General features: G+C 33.7%; 1 protein-coding gene across 2 annotated transcripts; it reads left to right on the top strand.

Annotated features, from left to right (window-relative positions):
- Positions 1-1706: 1706 nt before the first annotated feature.
- On the top strand, positions 1707-16158 carry LOC132703793 (uncharacterized MFS-type transporter C09D4.1-like). 2 transcript variants are annotated; one of them, XM_060673271.1, is made up of 8 exons: positions 1707-1883; positions 5567-5669; positions 8886-9114; positions 9778-9906; positions 10881-10966; positions 13464-13570; positions 14452-14562; positions 15767-16158. In XM_060673271.1, exons 1-8 carry the CDS (start codon positions 1765-1767, stop codon positions 16110-16112), a joined length of 1230 nt encoding a protein of 409 aa, XP_060529254.1. In that variant the 5' UTR covers positions 1707-1764; the 3' UTR covers positions 16113-16158. The 2 variants fall into 2 exon arrangements, with proteins under 2 accessions (XP_060529254.1, XP_060529253.1); XM_060673270.1 differs by having other exon boundaries at positions 1708-1883; positions 10881-11086; positions 15767-16157.
- Positions 16159-22745: the final 6587 nt, after the last annotated feature.

The raw sequence follows: 22745 nt of genomic DNA on the forward strand, positions 1-22745 counted from the left end.
TACCATGAAGACACCACCGCTGATTTATTTGAAAGTTGGTCTATAAACAAACTAGTTCCAAACATTCCTCCTAATAGCGTCATTGTAATGGACAATGCAAGTTATCATAGTAGACAGTTGACTAAAACCCCTTCCTCATGTGACACAAAAGCAACAATCCGCAACTACATGTATAATAACGACATTTATTTTCACGAAGATTATACCAAAAAGCAATTATTTGAGGTTCTACAAAGCTTGAATGTACAAAAGGAATACGTCTGTGATAATTATGCAAAAAATGTAAGGCATACAGTTTTAAGGCTTCCACCTTACCACTGTATATTTCATCCCATTGAACATGTTTGGCACCAACTGAAATCTGCCATTCGTCGTAACTATGTTTTTCCCCGTGTTAACTCCAATGTCCTCAAACTTATAGAAACCGAAGTTTTCAACATCCCTCCACAAAGTTGAGCAAATTCTGTTAAACATATAGAAAAAGCAGAACAATCGTAGTATATATAATATAGAACAAATAATAATTAGAACAGGCGATGATAGCGATAGTGATACTGATATATTATGTGAATAATTTTGAATAATTTAAGTAGGTAGTAAAAATAATTTGTAATTTTATTTTGGATTTAAACATAAATACATACATAAACAAATAAATATTGTTTAGTATCTTTCCTAACAAAACCCAAAATAATTAAATTCTAAGCAAAGTACGGACATCTTGTCAGGGTCTTTGTTTAATTCGTATCAGTTAGTCACTTTCTTATATCTATGAACAGACTTTACGCATATCATTGGAAAGAAAAAGATCGACATGATTTTATATCAGTTTACACAATTACAAGTACAAAAGTTAATAAACCCAAGTTTTTTTTGTATCTTAAAAATGATGAGTGGGATCAAAAATATTTTATTAAGAATATAATTTCCTAAAATATTTATGTTTATCATTTTCTACTGCAATTAACTGCAAACTGAAAATAGTTTTGAGTAGAGCTGACAACTGAGTTCCTGAGATGCTTGTACTAAACATAAAAAACCTCAACCTATATATGAAAAATATTTCAATAAACAATAGAACAAAGAGAAATGAATAACTTTTATTTTTTTTTATTTCTTTAAATAAAGTTAATGAAAGCGCGGAAAATTATACTAAGGCAAAACCCAAAAATAGGACACCAGTAGATCATCGAAAAACAAAATAATAGGCATCTACATATATGGATAACAAAAGAACAACGAGAAAAACCCCGCAGTTATACAACAATTATAAAAGACGTCTTGTATTATTCTATTGCTGTGAACATAATATATAATAATATTTAGCAAAATAAATCCAGAGGAATATGTATATTTATTCCCCCAATTATAAAAAAAAATATAAATAAAAATATAACGCAATACATACAACATTTTTAACTACCTACTATACTCATTTTTGCGAGATTTAACGTCATGCTTATTAAGTTTTTGTACGCCGTTTTATCTTCGAAATACTTTCAATAAATACGTCATAATATAAACTATGATTTGTTGTTATCGGTAAGTTTGCGAATAAAATATAACTCTCGTTATCTTACGAATAAAATATGCAATTTGCTGATACGCTTTTTCACAACATCCTTCAGTGAAGTGGACTTATCAAAATTACAATGTTTTTCCGATTAATTTAATACTAAAATTGTTGCCGTTCCCGGTCTAGGTCAGACATGCGATCATTGTCAGTTCCGTACCGTCCTAAAACGCGTGTGTACGTTAGAAAATATGATTAGAGTAAAGGTGTACAAATATCGATGGGTCATCCTGGCAATATACTGCGCACTGTCCGTGATTAACTACATGCAGTTACTGCAGTTTGTTATAATAGCCAATATAATCAGTAAGTAAGTACACATTCTATCGCGCTCGCGCTTCAGTGTTCACCAGACATTCAATTTTCAAACCCATTTTTTTTTTTCAAATATGAGATATTATAAAAAGAAATTAAAGTTTTTTTTTCAACATAAATAAATAAGTCTAATTATCTGGAGTTTTCATTTAAAGTCTAAAAATAAACTTGCTTGATTTGTGTCACTTTTTACCAAAAAAAAAGGGCCAGAAGAAAATGCTTTTTTGTAAAGTTATGACATTTTTGCAGAAAAAAGAACATTAAAAACCCTTGCATATATATTTTTTAAAATTTTATTAAAAGATTGCCCTGTTTTAAGTTTTGGTTTAAAATTAAATTGTTTTGGGGAAAGCTGAAATAAAAAAATTAAAAGGCTAACAATAACTTAGCGGAAAATGTTTAAAATTTAGTGAAAATCCATATTTTTGTAAATTTTTTAAGTTAAATACTTGGGATATATTATTTATTATTTAAACAATAGGCAATACTATGAACACAAATAATTAAATCAAAGGTACAAACAGAACGCAAACATCAACCGTTTCAACCATTTTAAACTCAAAAAATATAAATATTTGAAGGCACATAAAATAACTAAAAAAAAATGAAACTGAAAAAAAATAGAAAATATAAAATTAATAATAACATTTTGGGATTATATTTTTGTCTACTAACACTTGTAAACATGTTCTAATTAAAGTTGAAACAATAAAATACGAATAATTTAATGAAAAAATCATTATCTAATTACTTAATTGTTCGAAAATAAAAGTCCTTACTCATGAAAAGATCATTTAGGTTCAGAAATATATAAATATAAAATATGTATATAAAATAAAATATAAAATAAAAAAATAACTAAATTTTTTTTTTTGGAAACTAAGTTTTATGAAAAAAATGCAGTAGACAAGAAAGTTTCCTATAAATCCGTCCATTAAAATTTATTTTTGCCAGGTCCACTTAGATTCAAGCAAGAAAATTGAGTATATAGAAAGTAATATATTTTTATATCTGATTTTGGCATTTGAAACTTTAAGTTTTTAGCGTTTGTTTTGAAAAATCCTGTATACACTGGTAAATTATTTTGAAATATACATAATGCATAATATCTGCAAAATCAAACATCAAAGGTGATCCTTCTGTGGTCGAAAACTACCGACCGATTTCGATCTTGTGCAAATTTTCTAAAATATTCGAGATTATATCAAACAAATTTATTTTTGCTCAAATTAGAAATAAACTATCTACGCAACAACATGGTTTTTATGCGAAAATATCATGTACCATCAACTTATGCTCTCTGTCTTCGTATGTCTGTGACTCCCTGAACACGCAAGGTCAAGTTGACGTTATATACACTGACTTCCACAAAGCGTTTGACCATATAGATCATCACTTACTGATTGAAAAAGTGTTGAGGTCCTATCTGGTGAACCGTCGACAGTTTGTTGAGATTGAGGGGTTTAGATCAGTTCCTTTTGTTGCAACTTCTGGCGTGCCTCAAGGTTCTAACCATGGACCTCTTCTCTTCGATACATACGCTTGCCTATGCGGATGACCTAAAACTATATGAATGCGTTGAAACTGACTAACTCATTTTGGTAGTTCAGCTACTGTTAAATTGTTATTTAACTGTTACGCTAGGTGCAAGCTTGACTATGGCTCGCTGATATGGTCCCCAATGTATAACTGTATCTAAAGTATCTAATGTTCAGGGAGGACGGTTCCTATCCTGAGAGGGGAGTTGATCTTCTGCTAAGAAGGTTCGCTATACTGCCTCTGAGCTTGCGCAGGGACAATCTGTTTCATTTCTCTATAAGTATACTTCGGCAGCAACGATTGGCGTCGCGTTATCCGTACCATTCTTTGACATAGTCTCTGTCGATAAAACTTTAACGATGTTGTTACCTATTGTTATTGGGTAATGACATTTAATTCGAAAAAGCTCAACTTTGCAAGTTCTAAATTCATATGCAATTAAAAAACAGTATGTATGCGATAATTTGGCAAAACAGTAAAGTCCCATGTGTCATAAGTTTGATAAAAAATGTAATTAACTCATTACTGGCCGCTTAAAATTCTTAATCTTAATTCTTAAATGTGGTAGTTCTTAAAACATTTTCCAACACATAGAGGAATTTCACAATATCCGCACATAAGGCAAGTTTCTCTCGTTATGGCGTGAATTTTGCAAACTTTGCACCGTTTCTGTGGAGTTTTTTTTTTCCCCGAACTTTTAAGTTTTACAAGCCCATGTGTTCTTACATCTCCTGAAAGCCTTTTGATTGATCTTCAGAAACTGCTGCTAGTAAACCCGCTTCTAGTAAATAAGAGGTAAATTTTATTTTCTTTGCCGCGTTCAATTTCTTGTATATCACAAATCAACATAAACATAAAATCCTTTTTTGTCCATTTGAGACTTTTCCTTATAATAGGATTATAAGAAAGGTATTGATCTGCCAAATCGACACCGTTCATATATTTATTGTAATGTGTATTACGTTCTGGTTTTTTAATAATTTCACCAGCTTTACGATTTATCTTACCCGTTTCTATAAGCCGAGCCTGATGTACCGTTGAGATCATTCTGACATATCTCTTGTCTTTCCATACATGAATTAAAATTTCTTTTTTTCTACGGAAAACATGATGGCCTCTTTTTAACTTTCTTTTTATATCTTGACGTAACCCTAATTGTACTACATGTTCTTATCTTCCTGGAAAGCAAATGCTCTGCTAATTCAACACTATTATAATAGTTATCCATGTAAGTACGGTACCAAATATTTTCATATATATCTAAAAGATTCTTTACGAGATTTTGCAACTTTTCTGACAAGCATACCACACTTAGTTATCTTGCCTGTAGACTCGGAAGCTTAAACGTTCCATCATTATTACAAAAATGTAATGATTGTAATATTTGTCTAAATCTATTTCGATGCATAACTTTGCCAAACATTGGTGGTTCAATATGTAGATCAGTAGACCAATAACCGTTTATATTACTTGTTTATATTATTTTATATTACTTTATATTACCTGTTTGTTTACTTTACTAATAATTTAAAAACGTCATCGCCAGTAAACAAGTACTATCGTCTTCTTCCATTATAAAGCAGGATAAATAATAAATTAATCTGTGTTTATTTAAAAAGATCAATTAAAATAAATCGACTGTTTGATGGCACAAACAAAGTTTTTCTGTCAAAAAACGTACTACACGTCATCGGCTACTGGATTTTAAATAAAAAATGACGTATTATTACGTCAGCGGCTACTGGATTTCGGACAAAAATTACGTATTACTACGTCAGCGACCACTAATGAGTCAACAATATACCAATTGAGAGCTGAAAAGATTCAGTACTACACACTATAAAAATTGAGGACTCTTACATTTCAATACAAAACAGCATAAATCCTATTCTAATCAATCTCAATGACGATTCTTATAGTGAAATAGAATCAGATTTAGACGTTTCGAATAAAAATGAAATTATGTGTAGATATTCCTGGCTATGAATTTATTGTATGTATTTAGTGTCATTTTTTTCTTAGTGGACTGATCGAGGAAGGGAATCTTTGAATCACTAGGTAATTTATTGACCGCCACGCCGCAATCGCATTTCTGTTGCGTTGTTCCATTTAAACAATAAAATTTTTTGTCTCTTTTAGGTTCTACAACGTAGACGAGTTTCCAGTCGATCTCACATGTCTGATATTTTATATCGCCTACATTGTGTTGTTACTGCCGATCAGTTACTTAATTGAAAAATGCGTGAGTATAAGCGACAGACCGAATGCACTAAACGCCCAGTAGAGCCTCGTTTAAAAATGAAAAACACCATTTTTACTGTTTCGCTTTGTGTCAAATTCTCCTTAAAAAAGTGTTATAATTTGTAACGTGCTAATTCCAAAATCATGTTTGGCTTATTTTGACGTACTTTGACAACTCCTAATATTTTCTCGAATTTCCCTGAAACGCGGGAAAATTTAAATTTCCCATGGAATTCTTTAAAACTTTCCTAATTTAACGTTTTCGTTTTCAATATGCTCATGATATCCCATCCTTATATTGAACAAACTATTAGTTTTATAAATTTTGAATCAAAACCATTAAATTCTGCGCAAAAAGGTTTCATAGAAGTAGAAAATTTTCCATAACACAGAAGTGCCTAAAAGTGAATGCGGATTAATTACCCAACTTGCCGTATGCTGCTGCTGAAATAATTGCTGATATCGGTCATCAAGTTTTAACATTCCCTTACCATTGGATATTTACTACCATAGCATTTGTGGGGCTCAGTGCAACATATTTTTTTAATAAAAATATTGTAAGTGAGGCAAGGCACGACGATACTGCAGTGTTATGGTCTGTTGATAGATATATAGTGACCAATTGTTTTGAATGGGATTAGTCAAGGGTGGTAATTAACATACAATGCGGAATTTAAATTCAGGTAAAATTGTGGTCCTGTGTTTAATATTCTTTGGTTTGGTATACTACTTAGTTTAAGTTTATTAGTAATCATTCTTATTTTGTGTGTAATACAGCGTGTGACCAACAAAGGCCAATTATTTACTTGGATGAAACCTGGTTCGATCGGCATTAGTGTTTCGTGTTTTCTTTTAGAAAGTAATATACTAAGCCCACAGCAAATAGATAAAGTCTGTTCATAGATATAAGAAAGTGACTAACTGATACGAATTAAGGAAAGACCCGGGAAAGCTGTAAGAATGAAATACGGCAGAACAGGTCCTTACTTTGATTGTTTTTGTTAGGAAAGATACTAAACAATATTTATTTATTTATATATGTACTTATGTTTAATTCTCAAATAAAATTACAAATAATTTTTATTACCTACCTAAATTACTTAAAATTATTCACATAATATATCAGTATCACTACGGCTATCATCGCCTGTTCTAATTATTATGTGTTCTATATTATTTGCAATATGGATATACGATTGTTCTGCTTTTTCTATATGTTTAACAGAATTTGCCAACTTTGTGGAGGGATGTTAGAAACTTCGGTTTCTATAAGTTTGAGGACATTGGAGTTAACACGGGGAAAAACATTGTTACGAATGGCAGATTTCATTGGTGCCAAACATGTTCAATGGGATTAAATATACAGTGGTAAATTGTAAAATTGTTTTGTAGGTTCAAGCTTTTTAGAATCTCAATTAATTGCTTTTTGGTATAATGGTAGTTTTGGATTGTTGCTTTTGTGTCACATGAGGAAGAGGTTTTAGTCATCTGTCTACTGCGATTTTGGAACTAGTCTGTTTTTAAACCAACTTTCAAATAAATCAGCGGTGGTGTCTTCATGGTACTCCAGAGAAGAATCTTTAATATTTTTCGCAGACAGAGAAAATCCATTTGGAATCCAACCATCGCGTTTGTTTTACACTTATCAGTTGAGTCAACCCAACCCTGGGTATCATAAGTGTCGAACCAGGTTTCATCCAAGTAAATAATTGTCCTTTGTTGTTCTCTGTAAATCCTAATTTTTTTTAGATATTCCAGTCGCCATTTCCGAATTGTTGAATACACTTCCATAAGGTAGTTCTGCCACATTTAACACCGGTTTCATCTTTTTCAAGCCTCCTAATTAAGATATCTAATGTAGGCACGCTTTGTTCCTCGTATAACTGGCAAATTTTACGCCGTATTATATTTTGATCATCACTTTCATCTATACTCGAAAAAATGTCTGCATCGCTTCTTTTTTTCCTCGCTGAAATGGGATTATTCACTATTTTCCATACAGTTGATGTTGAAATTTGGCCGTTTCTTCTAAAGATGCTTGCTTGCTGGCACCACGTTCAATGAGAGTCAAATAAACATTGTTTATAACTCCCTTAGTCTCAATAGAATAGTGTTTTCTACATTTGGGCGGGAGCATCTCCTGAGATACACTAGACTGCACACGATTTAACACTCACGTATTACACGAGGTATTACACACGAAAAAAGAATGGTACTAATAAACTTAAACTAAGTAATATTCCAAACCAAGGAATATTAAACACAGGTAGGTACAAAATTATTTTCTATTACGGACCACAATTTTACCTGAATTTAAATTCCGAAACTTTAGGTAATAATCTTGTTGCATTGTATGTTAATGACCACCCTTGGATAATTCCGTTCAAAAGCAATTGGCAACTTTCTTATATCTATGAACAGACCATATCCGGGAATATTGGAAAATATCATACCAGAAATATGCGAAGAAGACGCATAATTCTCCACTGATAGGTTTATATTTAGATAAGAATTTTCCTAAGCATTGCTAAAAATGCCACTAAAATGGAATTAAGAAATGTGCAATGTGCGCTGCGCAGAACAAGAAAATTTGAGCAGTTTCATTAGCTGTAAATTTAGATTTAAACTAATTTTGCGAGACGAAAATGGACAACACGGATAAAAATGGTTCTCGAATAAATTTTTTAAGTTAAAACAATAATTTAATTCTAGGTAGTAATTGATACTATTGAACTAAAACTAATTGTTAATTATATATTAACAAGAATAATGATTTATTTGCATTCACAGCCCAATATAAAAAGTCATATTAAAATATTATAATTTTCAATACAGAATTGAATTAAAAACAAATTAAAAAAGTGTTGTATATACTCTGAAAGTCCTTAAAAATACACAACTTTGTCATCGTTCAAAAAAAAAAATCTGAAAAAACTAGCTAGTCCAATGGATTCTGCGTAAAAAAAATCTCTATAGAAGGTTTTTTTTCTTTTCGATGCCTCAAACCGCTAAATTTTCGAAATAATCCTGCAGCTCAGAAACCCGAACAACGAATTTTAGACATACTGTGCTCGATAAAAATAATTGGGTCACCCTGTAGGCCCTTTGCAGACCTAGTGAGGTAAAAAAGCTTATATAAACTAAACTCAAAAATTCGCATTCGCGTTTTTCGCATTTTGCGAAGGTAACGATGGTTTCCTTATTCTGATCGTTCCAGAGTTTGAAATTTACTTTCGCCACGGCGGCCCTCTTGACGCTGGTCGGCAACCTTCTAAAACTGCTGGGCTCAGATCCGTCCAGATTCTGGACCATCGTCGTTGCCCAAGGACTGTGCGCCGTGGCTCAAATTTACCTGGCCAGTGTGCCTTCCAAAGTAGCCACCACGTGGTTCGGTTCGTCTCAGGTGTCGACGGCGTGCGCCGTCGCCATTTTGGGCATGCAACTTGGTAAGCGCTCAATCGCCATGGCAGGTTCGCACTTATGAACGTTTGTGACCGAAACCTTTATTTTAATGTCAGCAAAAATGTCAAAATTTTATTATGGCATTGGAACATTCAGAGCAAGTATTGTAAGACAGAAGAAAAGCATTTATATTTTTATATATATATATATAACGCTATTATATATATTTATATTATATTTATTTTATATGCCAATACTTATAAATATTTCATCGTCTAATCCATCGTATATCCCAGACATTCTACGCCAATCAAAATATAATTAAAAATATACTAATGTTAAGCTAACAGCTAAGTAGATAGATATTATAATTGCAGAATATCTTAAATATAAGTGTAACTCAAAATTTATTTAAAAAGCTCATATAATCAATGTATCAATGTGTCAATGTCTCAAACTCGTTATTAATGGGCCAGAAATGAATAATATATGCATAACACTTTCGTGCATAAAACTAGCAAAATTTTATTAAACCCGTATTTTTTTTTAATCTTCTCACTTAACTTACTTATTGCAGTGCCAATTTTTTCTCATTGGTATTTTGCAAAATTACTGCGAAACCTTCTATGGATTTCTTAGTGGACATCGTTTAGTTGCGAATCAAAATATTTGAAAAATCTTCTATTCTGATATCCTGACGCTTGTAGGTGCCGCGTTGGGGTGCGTGGTATCGCCCTACCTCGTCGAAATGGGTGATCGTACCGAATCTCAGCTATTCGACATGTTCCTGTACCAAGCGATCGCTACAGGGGTTGTCTTCCTGGTGGTTGTTTTGTGTAAGTCATTGTTTTGTTGAAGAAGAAAACCTGAATGAAATATGATGCTTGCTTGTTACCTACACCTACATAGTTTGATCACTGCTATCATATTTACAATATTTTGCCCCCCACGCACACAATCGCGTCTTAGATCTGGTTATACATGTGTTGCAGATGTAACAGATGATATTTTTAAGGCTTGCGATGACAACAAAAGTACTGTCTTGGTCTCACTTGGATTTAGCAAAAGCTTTTGACGTGATAAATCAGTGAAATCCTCATTTCAATTCTTACTAACGTAAATTGGTATCGTCCTGAGAAAACACAAAAAGGAACACTTAACTAGGCTTTTGGCTGTTTACGAAGTTAGTATTTTAGGTTCAGCTCCGATTGCGATGACTACATCCAGGCTTACAACGCCATTACAGTGCGATTATCCTTTTTGCGCTGATGGCACTCAACTGTGCATTGGCCTTAACTATCATTTCTCTTAAAATAAAAATTCTTAAAATGTCCAATCATAATAAGAATCTCTTCTCTGCATCTAATGTAAATTTTTAGCTATGGTCTGTTCATAGATATAAGAAAGTGACCAATTGCTTTTAAATGGGATTATCCAAGGGTGGTCATCAACATACAATGGAACAAGATTATTACCTAAAATTTCGGAATTTAAATTCAGGTAAAATTGTGGTTCGTAATAGAAAATATTTTTATACCTACCGCAAATAATTAAGTTCTAAGCAGATTACGGACCTGTTCGGCCATATTTCATCCTTACAGCTTGCCCGGGTCTTTCCTTTATTCGCATCAGTTAGTCACTTTCTTATATCTATGACCATACTGTAGCCAAATACAGTCACACAGCTTAAATGATGAAGTCGCTATAACAGCGTATTCGTGCCCTGTCTAGATAATAAAGTATTCAGAAAATTTAGATTTTGCTCCACATACCCCAAAAACATGTGAGAAACGAACCAACGCAACGTCAGTTTTCAGATCGAAGCCAGCGCTGCCACCAAGTCCGTCACAGTTGGCTCTGGTCGACAGAGACGTCAAAGAACCGTATATGAAACAGGTATTGACGATGTTCAAGGAAAGAAACTTCTGGATGATTATCTGGTCTTTGGGTTTGCCGACTGGCGTTTTAAACGCCATCGGTCTCATAGAGAACAGCATATATCTCAACTATTTTCCCGTAAGTCGTGTGGAAGTATCCGCCATGTCCCCTCTATCGGACAAAGCTTATATTATACATTTTAGCAAACTAAATACATGGAAAATAGGTTTATTGCTCCTAAAGTAATACATACGGTAAAGTGCGTCTCTATAGATTGCTGTGAAAAGAAAGAAGTTTAGCAGTTATTTTCTAGTTTTTGTGACGTAGGTAAATGATTTTTTGACATACACAGGTACATAATTTAATATAGATATTTTGGGCAGAAATATATATTATTATAAAGTTGTTTTGAGAATTAAGTTCAAAATTCATCTTTTTTTTTTCACTCTTTTACTTTATTTGTATCAGTGGGCCACAGTAAAAAAATAAAATACGTCCAAGCAGTTATCACTATACAAAAGACTCTTTACTTAATTTCGAAAAAACAGGACGAAAATTTTTTTTTCAAAAATAATCATGTCTTAATATGACAAACATTACGTTATTATAATGTTAAGCAGACTATATCAGTAGGCCATGACTCATCTATTAAAAACAAAAAAGTAAATGTGTCGAAAACTTACGGGATTGTCAGTTTTTATTTATATTTTTTTACCTATCCATTTGTTATTTTTGTGTTTAATTCATTTAAATTAATTTTCTATAATAAAGACAGTGTATGCAACTTATAAAAAATATGATATGTTGGTGTGTTTTATACAACGCATACAATACCACACAAGTTTAAGAGTTAAGAGTTAAAAGTTCTTTTGGAAGACTTCTAATATGGTTATTTCTTCGTTGATAATGATAATGATATATACGAGGTTAGCGCCAAAATTTCCCGGCCTGACATAGATGCAGCTCTAGTATCAAGATAGAACTTTGTCTTCGTTTAAGTTCTCCTTTGTATTCTGTAGTGAAAGAATGGGCAAAACGTTTTCGAATGGGCAGGAGTCCCTTGAAGATGATTCAGGAACTGGTCGACCAGTGGAGGTCATAACGGAAGATATTGTTCCGATTGTGGAAGAGGTGGTATTCAGTGATCGACGGTTGAAGGTGTGCATAAGGTTAGTGCAAGGTGGGTTCCTAAAAACTTTTCGGCTATTCAAAAACAACATTGTGTAGAGTGTGCCCGGTCTTTTTTGGAACTCTGTGGTTCTCTGTTATGACCCTCTATCGAAAAAAGAATCAATGGAGTGGCGTCGTAAGGGTGACGCACTTCCAAGAAAATTCAGAGTCTGCCAATCAAGAAAAAAGGTGATGGCCACGATCTTTCGGGATTGTGACGGAATTCTTTGGATAGATTTTAAAGAAACTAATACCAATGTCAATGGTAAATATTACCATAAATTGAGAGACTGCATTTGTGTAAAACGTCGAGGAAAACTGACCAGAGGCGTGCGTCCTTTGCACTATAATGTACCTGTCCATATTGCTGGTGTTGCACAAGCTGCCATTTTAGAGTGTGGGTTCCCTATAGTCCAGATATGGCTCTCTGGGACTATTATTTGTTTGGATATTTGAAAAAGGACTTACGTGGACGGCGGTTTAACGACGAAGTTGAGTTAAAAGAGGCTGTTTTAGTTCATTTTGCAGACAAATCAAAAGAATATTTTTTTAAGGGGATTGAGTTGTTAATATAGAGATGTAATAAGTGTATTGAAGTTAAGGGGGATTATATTGAAACATAATAAAAAATTGTTACTCTACTTTGTTTTTTTCATATTCTGGACGCGAAATTTTGGCGCTGCCCTCGTATCTTCAGCAAGATGGCGCCTCAAGTCATAACTCCGGACTGTTAAAACAAAACAAAACGTACCTGTAAGATATCCTTCACGATCTCCAGATCTTTCAGTATTAGATTTCTTTTTATGGGGATATATGCGAAATAAAGTATAGAAAACACGATACCAGCCTGTAGCAGAACTTCGAGGAGCAATTGATTTATTTTTCCAAACTCCGCGAAGGAGACCAATAATACTTTTAAATGTCATGGAAAAAATAAGAAAAATATTGTTATTTCGAATTAATCAATGTAATAATGGACTATAAATTGAAAATTATAAAACACATAACGTATAAAGTATTGAGCTTCTTGTTTGTTAATAATTGTCTAGTTGGATATTGTTTTCAATAGATTAATTAATTACTAATTATTAAATATAATATATACGTAACAAATACTATACTAGGTTTCCATTCAACAAATATATGTTTGCTTTATAACTAATAAACGGTTAGATCACATAGAGTACGCCACTGGATTCATCAGAAGAAATCCAAAAAATTTATTTTCAAATTCTTCAATCACTTAAAACGCAACGGAGATACGAGGGTTTTGTATCCCAAAAACAAGACAGCCATGATAATTTCATTGACGGCATCTTTAATTTGACAGATGACTTTTTTTAAGGGAGCCGAGAGTGACGTCGGACTCGTAGGATTCCTGGCCATTATTATGGGGGGTTGTGTCGGCAGTGTGATTTTCGGCGTCATTTTGGACAAGACGCACAAGTTCAAGTAAGTTTATGCTTGCTGTCGCGAATAGGTTTTTGCGTATACAGCGTGTCCAAAGATAAGCACATCTATCATGTATTCAGGTAAAATTGTGGTCTGTAATAGAAAATAATTTTATACCTACCTGTTTAATATTCTTTGGTTTGGTATACTACTTAGTTTAAGTTTATTAGTAATCATTCTTATTTCGTGTATAATGCAGCGTGTGTTGAATCGTGTGCGGATTATGCAAAATATGTGCGAGTCTAGTGTATCTCAGGAGATGCTCCCGCCCAAATGTAGAAAACACTATTCTATGAGACTAAGGAAGATATAAACAATGTTTATTTGACTCTCGTTCAGCGAGGAAAAAAGGAAACGATGCTGACATTTTCTCGAGTGTAGATGAAAGTGATCAAGATATAATAGGCGTAAAATTTACCAATTATACGAGGAACAAAGCGTGCCTCCATTAGATATCTTAATTAGGAGGCTTGAAAAATATGAAACCGGTGTTAAGTGTGGCAGAACTACCTTATGGAAGTGTATTCAACACATGGGTTTTGATTTTAAAAAATTGACAAAAGGCAAGTTTTAATGAAATAAATGGCCATCTCGGTTATTCGGTTATTTTCAATTTTAGGCTAATATTAGAGTAAAAGATATACGGGGTGTTACATTTAAGCAGAGTACATTTTCAATTGTTTTTCTGTTTTCATCATCGTAGTCAGTGGAAAACATGCTACTAGTCTGCTAATTTGACCGGCTTTGTATTCCCCAAATCACAAAAAAACGGATTTTATTGAATGTTAAATATTTCGGCGCATGTTCTTCAAAATCATGATACACTTAAACAGCTTCAATATACAGGGTGTCGAATTAATCTTACCACAAATTTATTCCAGACTGGTGTCGTTTGTCATCCTCATTAGTTCGTCAATCTCCTACGTTCCTGTCGTGATCAGTCTCGTAGAGAAGAGCCGTATCGGAAGTTTTATAGCAATTCCGCTATTCGGGTAAGGTCGATGTCAAACTTTTGCGTGGTCACTTTCTTTTAAATTGCGATATAGCTCGCATAGATAGCAAAAACATTTATATTTAAGGTTTTCACCTATTGTACAGGGTGTTCCCGATATTCCGCGCTAAATGAGAAATGTGTTAAGTGTCATAAATTTGCAGATATCAACTTCAAATTTAGCAGAGTAGTAAAAGTCCGTGTCCACATTTAAACTGTAGAAATTGATCGCAATCAAATATTACCAAGTATTTTTGAAATATATTTGATTTTTTTTTTGGTAATTTTAGCTTCCAGAAAAATATGTTTTCCTCCATAATCGTTCATCCGATTGGCAAAATTCTTTAACCGGCAGACGCAGAAAATCCAGTGCAAAAAGATTTATTTCAGGCATTTTTTCGATTATATACAGGGTTTTTAAATTATAGGCAAAAATCCAAAAGACCTAGAAAATTGTGTTTTTACAGAGTAAATTAAATTAGCCACAAATCAAAAATCGTAAAAAATATGACTAATTGGTTCAATTTTTGTATTTGCGGTTTTCGTCTTGGGATATTTGAAAAAATTCATATTGAAATCGCTATTTCTATTAAAACTTATTTTCTGGAAAAAAATTTACCATTTTTAAAAAATTCTTGAACTAGGACACGTGAAATAGAGGAAAATACGTATTACAAAAATATTAGAGGCAAGTTTTTTACACAAGATGTTAATATGACGTAAATAGTGGACGGTAGCGGACCCAAGACGGAGCCCTGAGGCACGCCACTGCTCACAACCCTAAACTCTGATATATCATTGTTAAAGACGACACCCTGTGTTCTGTCAGTTAAATATGACCGGATAAGATCCTGGGGGTGACCACGGACACCATATCTGCCAAGTTTCTCCAGAAGCAGGCCATGAGAGACGTAGTTGAAACCTATTTACCTCAGAATCCGCGTAATACATACAAAAAAACAGCTGTGCTCGAAGTCACATGATCGGACTCTGGTCGAAACCGGTTCATTACGCCGCTTACGTCACTATACTCTTTTCTAAATAAGCTCTAGCGAGGTCATTCCAGATAGGTAATACACCAACTATAACATTTCAATGAAAGCGATTTGTTAATAGTATTACATTAAAATTTGGAAGTTTTTTTTGTGCTCCGTTTCCCATGGTAACACATTACAAATATTATTACTTATCTTTCCGCCTTCCAGGTTTTGCCTGACGCCGGCCATGATGGCCGGTTTCGAATACATCGTCGAGGCTACTTACCCGGTACCCGAATCGATAAGCTGCGCAGCATTCAACGCGTTTCTGTACTTGTTCACGATCATCCTTACGCTGACGTTCGAGCAGCTCATCGACTCGATTGGATATTTGAACACGTTCTTTACGATCGAGGGGATCTTACTCTCCTCCACCGTCGTCAGCCTGTTAGTCAAATCGGATTTGAAACGACGCGACGCGAACATGAACGACGTGGCGACGCCGGCGGGAAACGCGGCAGCGTCGCAACCGTACGACGCGGCGACTCGCGCGAAGTTTTCACTCGGCTATTGAAATAAAGTAGAGTTTTGGTATGGGTGTTTATTTTTTCATTTTTCGTCTTTAATTGATGTTTTTTAATTCGATTCATCCTGTATAAACGATTCGAATTAGTTTCAATACAAGTATAGGATAAAAGACTGGAGTATTTTATAAAATTGTTGGCATCATAAAATTACAGTTGTCAAAAACATAAACACTCGGTATAGTCCATAACGACCCAACATTGGGCGATCGAGTATAAAAAGAAATAGCTACTAGCGACGCTTGTTATTCCAACTTGAAAAGGTTGCAGTAGGGGGTAAACTGTTAGAGTGGATAGCGGCGTTCTTAAGCTACCGGTCGTTCAGAGTTCGAATTGGTAACGCTTTTTCACTGCCACAGAACGTGCCTAGTGGTGTTCCCCAGGGATCGGTGCTGGGACCAGTGCTATTCTTAGTGTACACGGTGGATTTGCTCTCCAGCATTGATTCTCATCTGAGCGCTTATGCTGATGACACTAAATTATTTTGGAAATCCTTCAACACATGCGGACGTATTGCAGAGAGACTTGAATACTATTTCCAAGTGGTGTTCAACTTGGCTATTACCGCTGAATGCTCAAAAGTGCTCTGTGATGCATGTTGGCAAGAACAATCATGGTTTTAGCTATTCTATCAATGAAAACTTTGTGTCAAGTGTCGATTCTCAGATGGACCTAGGTGTGACAGTAACTAACGATCTTGCGTGGTCTGCGCATGTATCAAATATTGCACAGAAAGCAAACTGCGCGTTATTTTTGTTAAAAAAGACTTTTAAAAATCCTAGTCCTCGCATCGCTTGCAGGCTTTTCACCGCTTACATTCGCCCCATCCTGGAATTTGCTTCCCCAGTCTGGAACCCATGGCTATTGCGTGACTGTGATGTTCTGGAAAGAGTGCAACGAGCCGCTACGCGCTGGCCACTTCAGCTTACAGCTTACGACGACCGTCTAAAACTGCTTAGTCTGCCAACATTAAGTCAGCGTCGGCTGCGAGGGGATCTCATTCAAATGTATAGGTTCGCGCATGACCAATTTCCATCTGACGTGCCCCTTGTGGTCTTAAGCAATGATGAACGCCTACGTGGTCATCCATTTAAAATAAGGAAGGAACAATTCAGGACTTCGCATCGCCTTCATTTTATAAGTAACAGGACATTCAGTTTACCCCCAGAAGACAGTGTATTGTTTCACAGCAATAACTAAATGTTCATTATATGTGTTGTGTTACTAACTATCAATGTGCATAATAGGTTTTCCTCTGCACTTTATTCTTAGTAATAATATTAATAAAATAATATACAGAGTGCTCCATGAAAAATATAAAACTCTGGTTTCCTACATATTCATGATTTACCGTGTATATTTGAAACTAATTTTAAATTGTTTCTTTCAGACTTTTCTATAACTTTTGTATTTAACTTTTTTTTTTTTAAATAAATAAATGAGATATATTACTTTGACAGGCTATTTGGACACCAGTATAAATGCTTCTTATAATTTTTAAATTAATAAATTTACCGTTGTAGGATATGGCTTCAAAAATATATAAGGTTGTTCGGAAAGTCATTTCGTTTTTTCCCGTCAGAGGACTTAATTACGTTTTTTCGGAACCAACTTCACACTTAAGCCGCATAACCATTATATATCTTGAGAGCTGATATTGCAAGGCTTGTGTGTGAAAAAGTTCTAATTATTCTACGCAGTAGTTTTTGGTTGGTGCCCTTTTAAATATGGAGAGCAATAAGCAGCATTTTCGTCATATTTTACTTTTTTACTTCAGAAAAGGTAAAAATGCTGTCCAAGCGAGAAAAAAATTGACGGATGTGTATGGAGAAGGCGTGTTAACAGTACGCCAGTGCCAGAACTGGTTTGCAAAATTTCGATCCGGCAATTTTGATGTCGAAGATGCACCACGGTCTGGAAGGCCGGTCGAAGCTGACAAAGATGCGATAAAGGCATTAGTTGATGCAAATCGGCGAATAACCACACGAGAGATCGGTGAGAGATTAAATTTGTCGAATTCGACTGTTTATGGCCATTTGAAAGGCATGGGCTTAACCTCGAAGCTCGATGTGTGGGTGCCCCATGTCCTTACGGAGCGAAATTTGTGTCGTCGCGTTGACGTGTGTGATTCGCTCCTCAAACGTCAAGAAAATGATCCATTTTTGAAGCGGATTATTACTGGGGACCAAAAATGGGTTGTATACAACAATGTTAAATGCTAGAGGTCATGGAGCAGAAAAGATGAACCGGCTCCAAGCGTGTCAAAAGCCAACATTCACCAAAAAAAGGTGATGCTCTCCGTTTGGTAGGATGTCAAAGGAATCGTTTTTTTTTGAGCTTTTGCCGGACAATACAACGATTAATTCAGAAGTCTATTGTCATCAACTGGACAAATTGAATGATTCACTTAAAGAGAAGAGGCCCGAATTAATCAACAGGGAGGGTGCAGTGTTCCACCAGGATAATGCGAGACCTCACACAAGTTTGGTCACTCGCCAAAAACTTTTACAGCTTGAATGGGACGTACTGCAACATCCACCATATTCTCCAGATCTGTCGCCTTCCGACTACTATTTGTTCCGGTCCCTGCAAAATTTTTTGGATGGCAAAACCTTTGCCTCAAATGAAGAGGTCAAAAACCACCTGAACCAGTTTTTTGCCAGTAAGGACCAAAACTTTTATGAGAGGGGAATTATGTTACCGCCAGAAAGATGGCAAAAGGTGTTGGACCAGAATGGCCAATATATAATTTAATAAAATATTTATTCATTATACGAAAACTGTCTTTCATGTTCCCAAAAAAAAAATGAAATGACTTTCCGAACAACCCAATAAAATGTTAAGGATAGAGCATTTATAAAGAAAACATGGCAAAAAATCCGAAAACCCTCAGTGTAGGCCATAACAACCCAACATTGGGTGATCGAGTACAAAAAGAAGTATCTACTAACACAATATAAAGGGTGTTCTATGAAAAATATCAAAATTTGGTTCCTACGACTTATTTTGTATTTAACATTTTTTTTTTCAAAAAAAAAATAAATGAATGAAATATACTTCTACAGATTACTTGGACACCAGTATGAAAGCTTCTTTTTATTCCTCAACCGTGCAATAAATACATAATGTTGAAGTCGTACTTGGGTAGAGGTGGTTTAATAATAACAATTTTTTATTCATTTTTTAAATTTTATTCAACGGAAAGAACTAAATATGAACAAATTTAATTCAATTCAATTCAAAATGTCTTTATTGGTACCGTAGGGATACGTTATACATGGCTGCTCATCTAACCACCCTTAAGGAAACGTTATATATATTAACTTCAATACAAGTATAGAATAAATGACTGGACTATTTTATAAAATTGTAGTTGTAAAATCCGAAAACACTCGGAGTAGACCATAACAACCCAACATTGAGTGAAAGATTGTAAAAAGAAGTATCTACTAACACAATAATATACAGGGTGTTCCATAAAAATGTAAAAGTTTGGTAAACTTATCTATAACTTTCGTATTTAACTTTCTTTTTTTTTTCAAAAAAATAAATAAATAAATAAATGAAATATATTATTTTGACAGACTGTTTGAACACCTGCGTAAAAGTTTCTTTTTATTCTTCAATCTTGAAATGTCGCGTATTTTGTTTATTACAACCCTTTCTTGTCCATACCATACCAACTCTTTTATCATATATCATATCTTTTATAATTAACGATTTATTATATTATAATATATTATAAAGCTCGTTTGGTGTTCCAGAACCTCCCCCAACCCCCCACTTTCCTTTTAAAGATGGAATAAAAAGCGTCTACCAAAAAAGATCTGAATTTGTCTCAGCTTTAACAGTGTGCAAATGTAAGCGCCATTAATAACCGCTTAAGACGCGACATTCTTTATCGCACGGTATTGCGACTAGAATAGAAACTGTTTGCCCGATAGGTGACTAACTTCTCGATTAAGATAGGCGAGCAATTTCGGCGATAAATCCGACATCCGATTCGTCGAGGAACACGCGAGTAAACAAATTAAAGGGTACGAAGGGCAAGCTCGAATATTTGCGTATCGCACAAGAAAAACATATTTTTCGGTTTTGGGGTCGTTTACGACCCTGTTTCGATAGCTGCTGAGAAAATTGCCTCCGTGTACCTACCATCGATGATAAACAAACGTGAGTCATCGAGTACCAGTTGCAGAAATGCGATATTAATTATACTTTGTCTCAAAAACTTAGCTCTTGATGTTATAAAAATATAAACGTTATATATTATCAATTCATCACGTACATGTAGGTATAAAAAAAATCACATTAGTACTAAGAGAATATAAGATAACATAAAAATTATTTTACGATTCAATTAATTCTAACCAAACCGAATAGATAAATATTATAAATAACTTATAATTTACGTAGTTCATTAATTTATTTTCCTTTTTAAAACTTTGGCCAGAAATTTCAGAACCCCTGTATAATTTGATATTTCATTGATCTACAATAAAAATTATTTAATAAAATAATTAATTCCAACTAAACTGAATAACAAATTATTACAAATAATACCTTATAAATTCCCAAGGTGAGCATTCAACACATGTAATTTACTTTATTAATTAATGAATATTATTACAATTTAGCTCAGAAATTTCAGAACCCCTGTATAATTTGATAATTCCTTGAGCTACAATAAAAATTATTTAATAATCAATTAATCCCAACTAAACTGAGTAACTAATTATTATAAATAAATTATAAATTTCCAAGGGGAGCATTCATTATTATTACAACTTGGCGTAGAAATTTCGAAATCCCCTGTACAATTTGATAATTCCCTGAGCCACAATAAAAATTATTTAATAAATCAATTAATTCCAACTAAACTGAGTAACTAATGATTATGAATAAATTATGAATTTCAAAGGCGATTGAGTATCTAATAAACGTAATTTACGTAATTATTTTACTATTATTATTACAATTTGGCTCAGAAATTTCGGAATTCCTTGTATTATTGTATCATTCCTTGAGCAACAAAAAAATAGTTCACAAATCACTTAATTCCAACTAAACTGAATAAACAATTATTATAAATAATGATTAAAGTTCAAAGGCGAGCATTTAACAACAATTTACGTAATTAATTAATCATTATTATTTTGGCTCAGAAATTTCTGAACCCTCCGTATAATTCGATCACTCTTTTAGCCAGAATAGAAGTTATTTCAAAAATAGATTAATTTCAACTAAAGCGAATAAATATTTATTATAAATGAATTATAAATTGCAAACGTGAAATTTTGGAACCCCCTGTATAAGTTGATCGTTCCTTCAGCCACAATACAATTTGTTTTATAAATGAATTAGGTAATTTCGACTAAACCGAATCAATAAATTATAAATTTCAAAGACGAGTGTTCAACAACCGTAGTTTACGTAATTTAGGTATTAATTAGATAATTAATATATTGATTATATTATATATAATATAATATTATTAATATTATATTATAATTTAATCATTATTTGAGCCACAGTACAAATTATTTTATAAATCAACTAAATTCAACAATCGTAATAAATTAATTAAACATAATTATCACAATTTGGCATCTAAATTTCGGAACCACCTTGAGCCGCAAATAAAAATTATGTTATAAATAGAACAAAATTAAATAATAAATAAAATAAAATAAAAAAAATAAATTAGAAACTTCAAACATGAACATTCAACAAATAATTTACGTAATATAATTAATTATTATTATTACAATTTGACCCACTGTATAATTCGATTATTCTTTGAGCAACAATAAAAATTATTTTATAAATTCAATAAATTCGAACTAAACCGAATAAATTATAAGTTAAATGTGAACATTCAACCAACGCAGTTTAAGTAATTAATTAATATATTATTATTATTACAATTTGGGCCACACACACAGGAATAACTGATGGTTATAAATAAATTATAAATTTCAAACGTGAACAATCAAGAAACGTAATTGACTTAATTAATTAATTGATTATTACTGTTACAATTTGGTCACGAAATTTCGGAACCCCCCGTATAATTTGATCATTCATTGAGCGACAATAAAAATTATTTTACAACTCAACAATAATAAATTATAAATTTCGAACGTGAACATTCAACAAAGGTAATTCAAAAATATTTTACAAGTTTTCTCGTTGAACAATCACCGGGACCGTTTTCGGGAAAGGTAGGAGGCTATACGAGGAGGCTTTCGGAGAAACTTTCCCCTGCGACTTTCTAAAACAATCGACATTTAATGAGTCATCTCCCCAAAAAGAAAACAACGTAATCTGACGTCCGTACACTCATTAACGCTAATGCCCATGCGGACGATAACAGCTGTGGGCGCGAGTCGGAATACCAGAAGACCGCAAGGCCTAGAGGTACCATTTTAAACCACCCCCATCGGGCGCCAATACGGTCGAACCAATAGGGTCGGAACGTTATAGGGCAAGGGGTGGTACCATTGCGAGGGTGTTAAAACGGCTCCCTTCGGATAGTACCGAAATAGTTTGAGCGTCAACGCGGTACGAGTCGGACAAATCGGTGGCCCTTGAGTGATTAGTGATCGAAGAATTGGCAAATT

Source organism: Cylas formicarius, unplaced genomic scaffold (genome assembly GCF_029955315.1).
Source record: "Cylas formicarius isolate icCylForm1 unplaced genomic scaffold, icCylForm1.1 PGA_scaffold_6__28_contigs__length_40554024, whole genome shotgun sequence".
Classification (NCBI taxonomy): Eukaryota; Metazoa; Arthropoda; class Insecta; order Coleoptera; family Brentidae; genus Cylas; species Cylas formicarius.

Coding starts and splice junctions, on each gene's coding strand:
- LOC132703793 (XM_060673270.1), top strand. CDS start 1,765: ATGATTAGAGTAAAGGTGTACAAATATCGATGGGTCATCCTGGCAATA. Junction 9,907..10,880: donor CTTCCTGGTGGTTGTTTTGT/GTAAGTCATTGT, acceptor ACGCAACGTCAG/TTTTCAGATCGAAGCCAGCG. Junction 13,571..14,451: donor GACAAGACGCACAAGTTCAA/GTAAGTTTATGC, acceptor AATTTATTCCAG/ACTGGTGTCGTTTGTCATCC.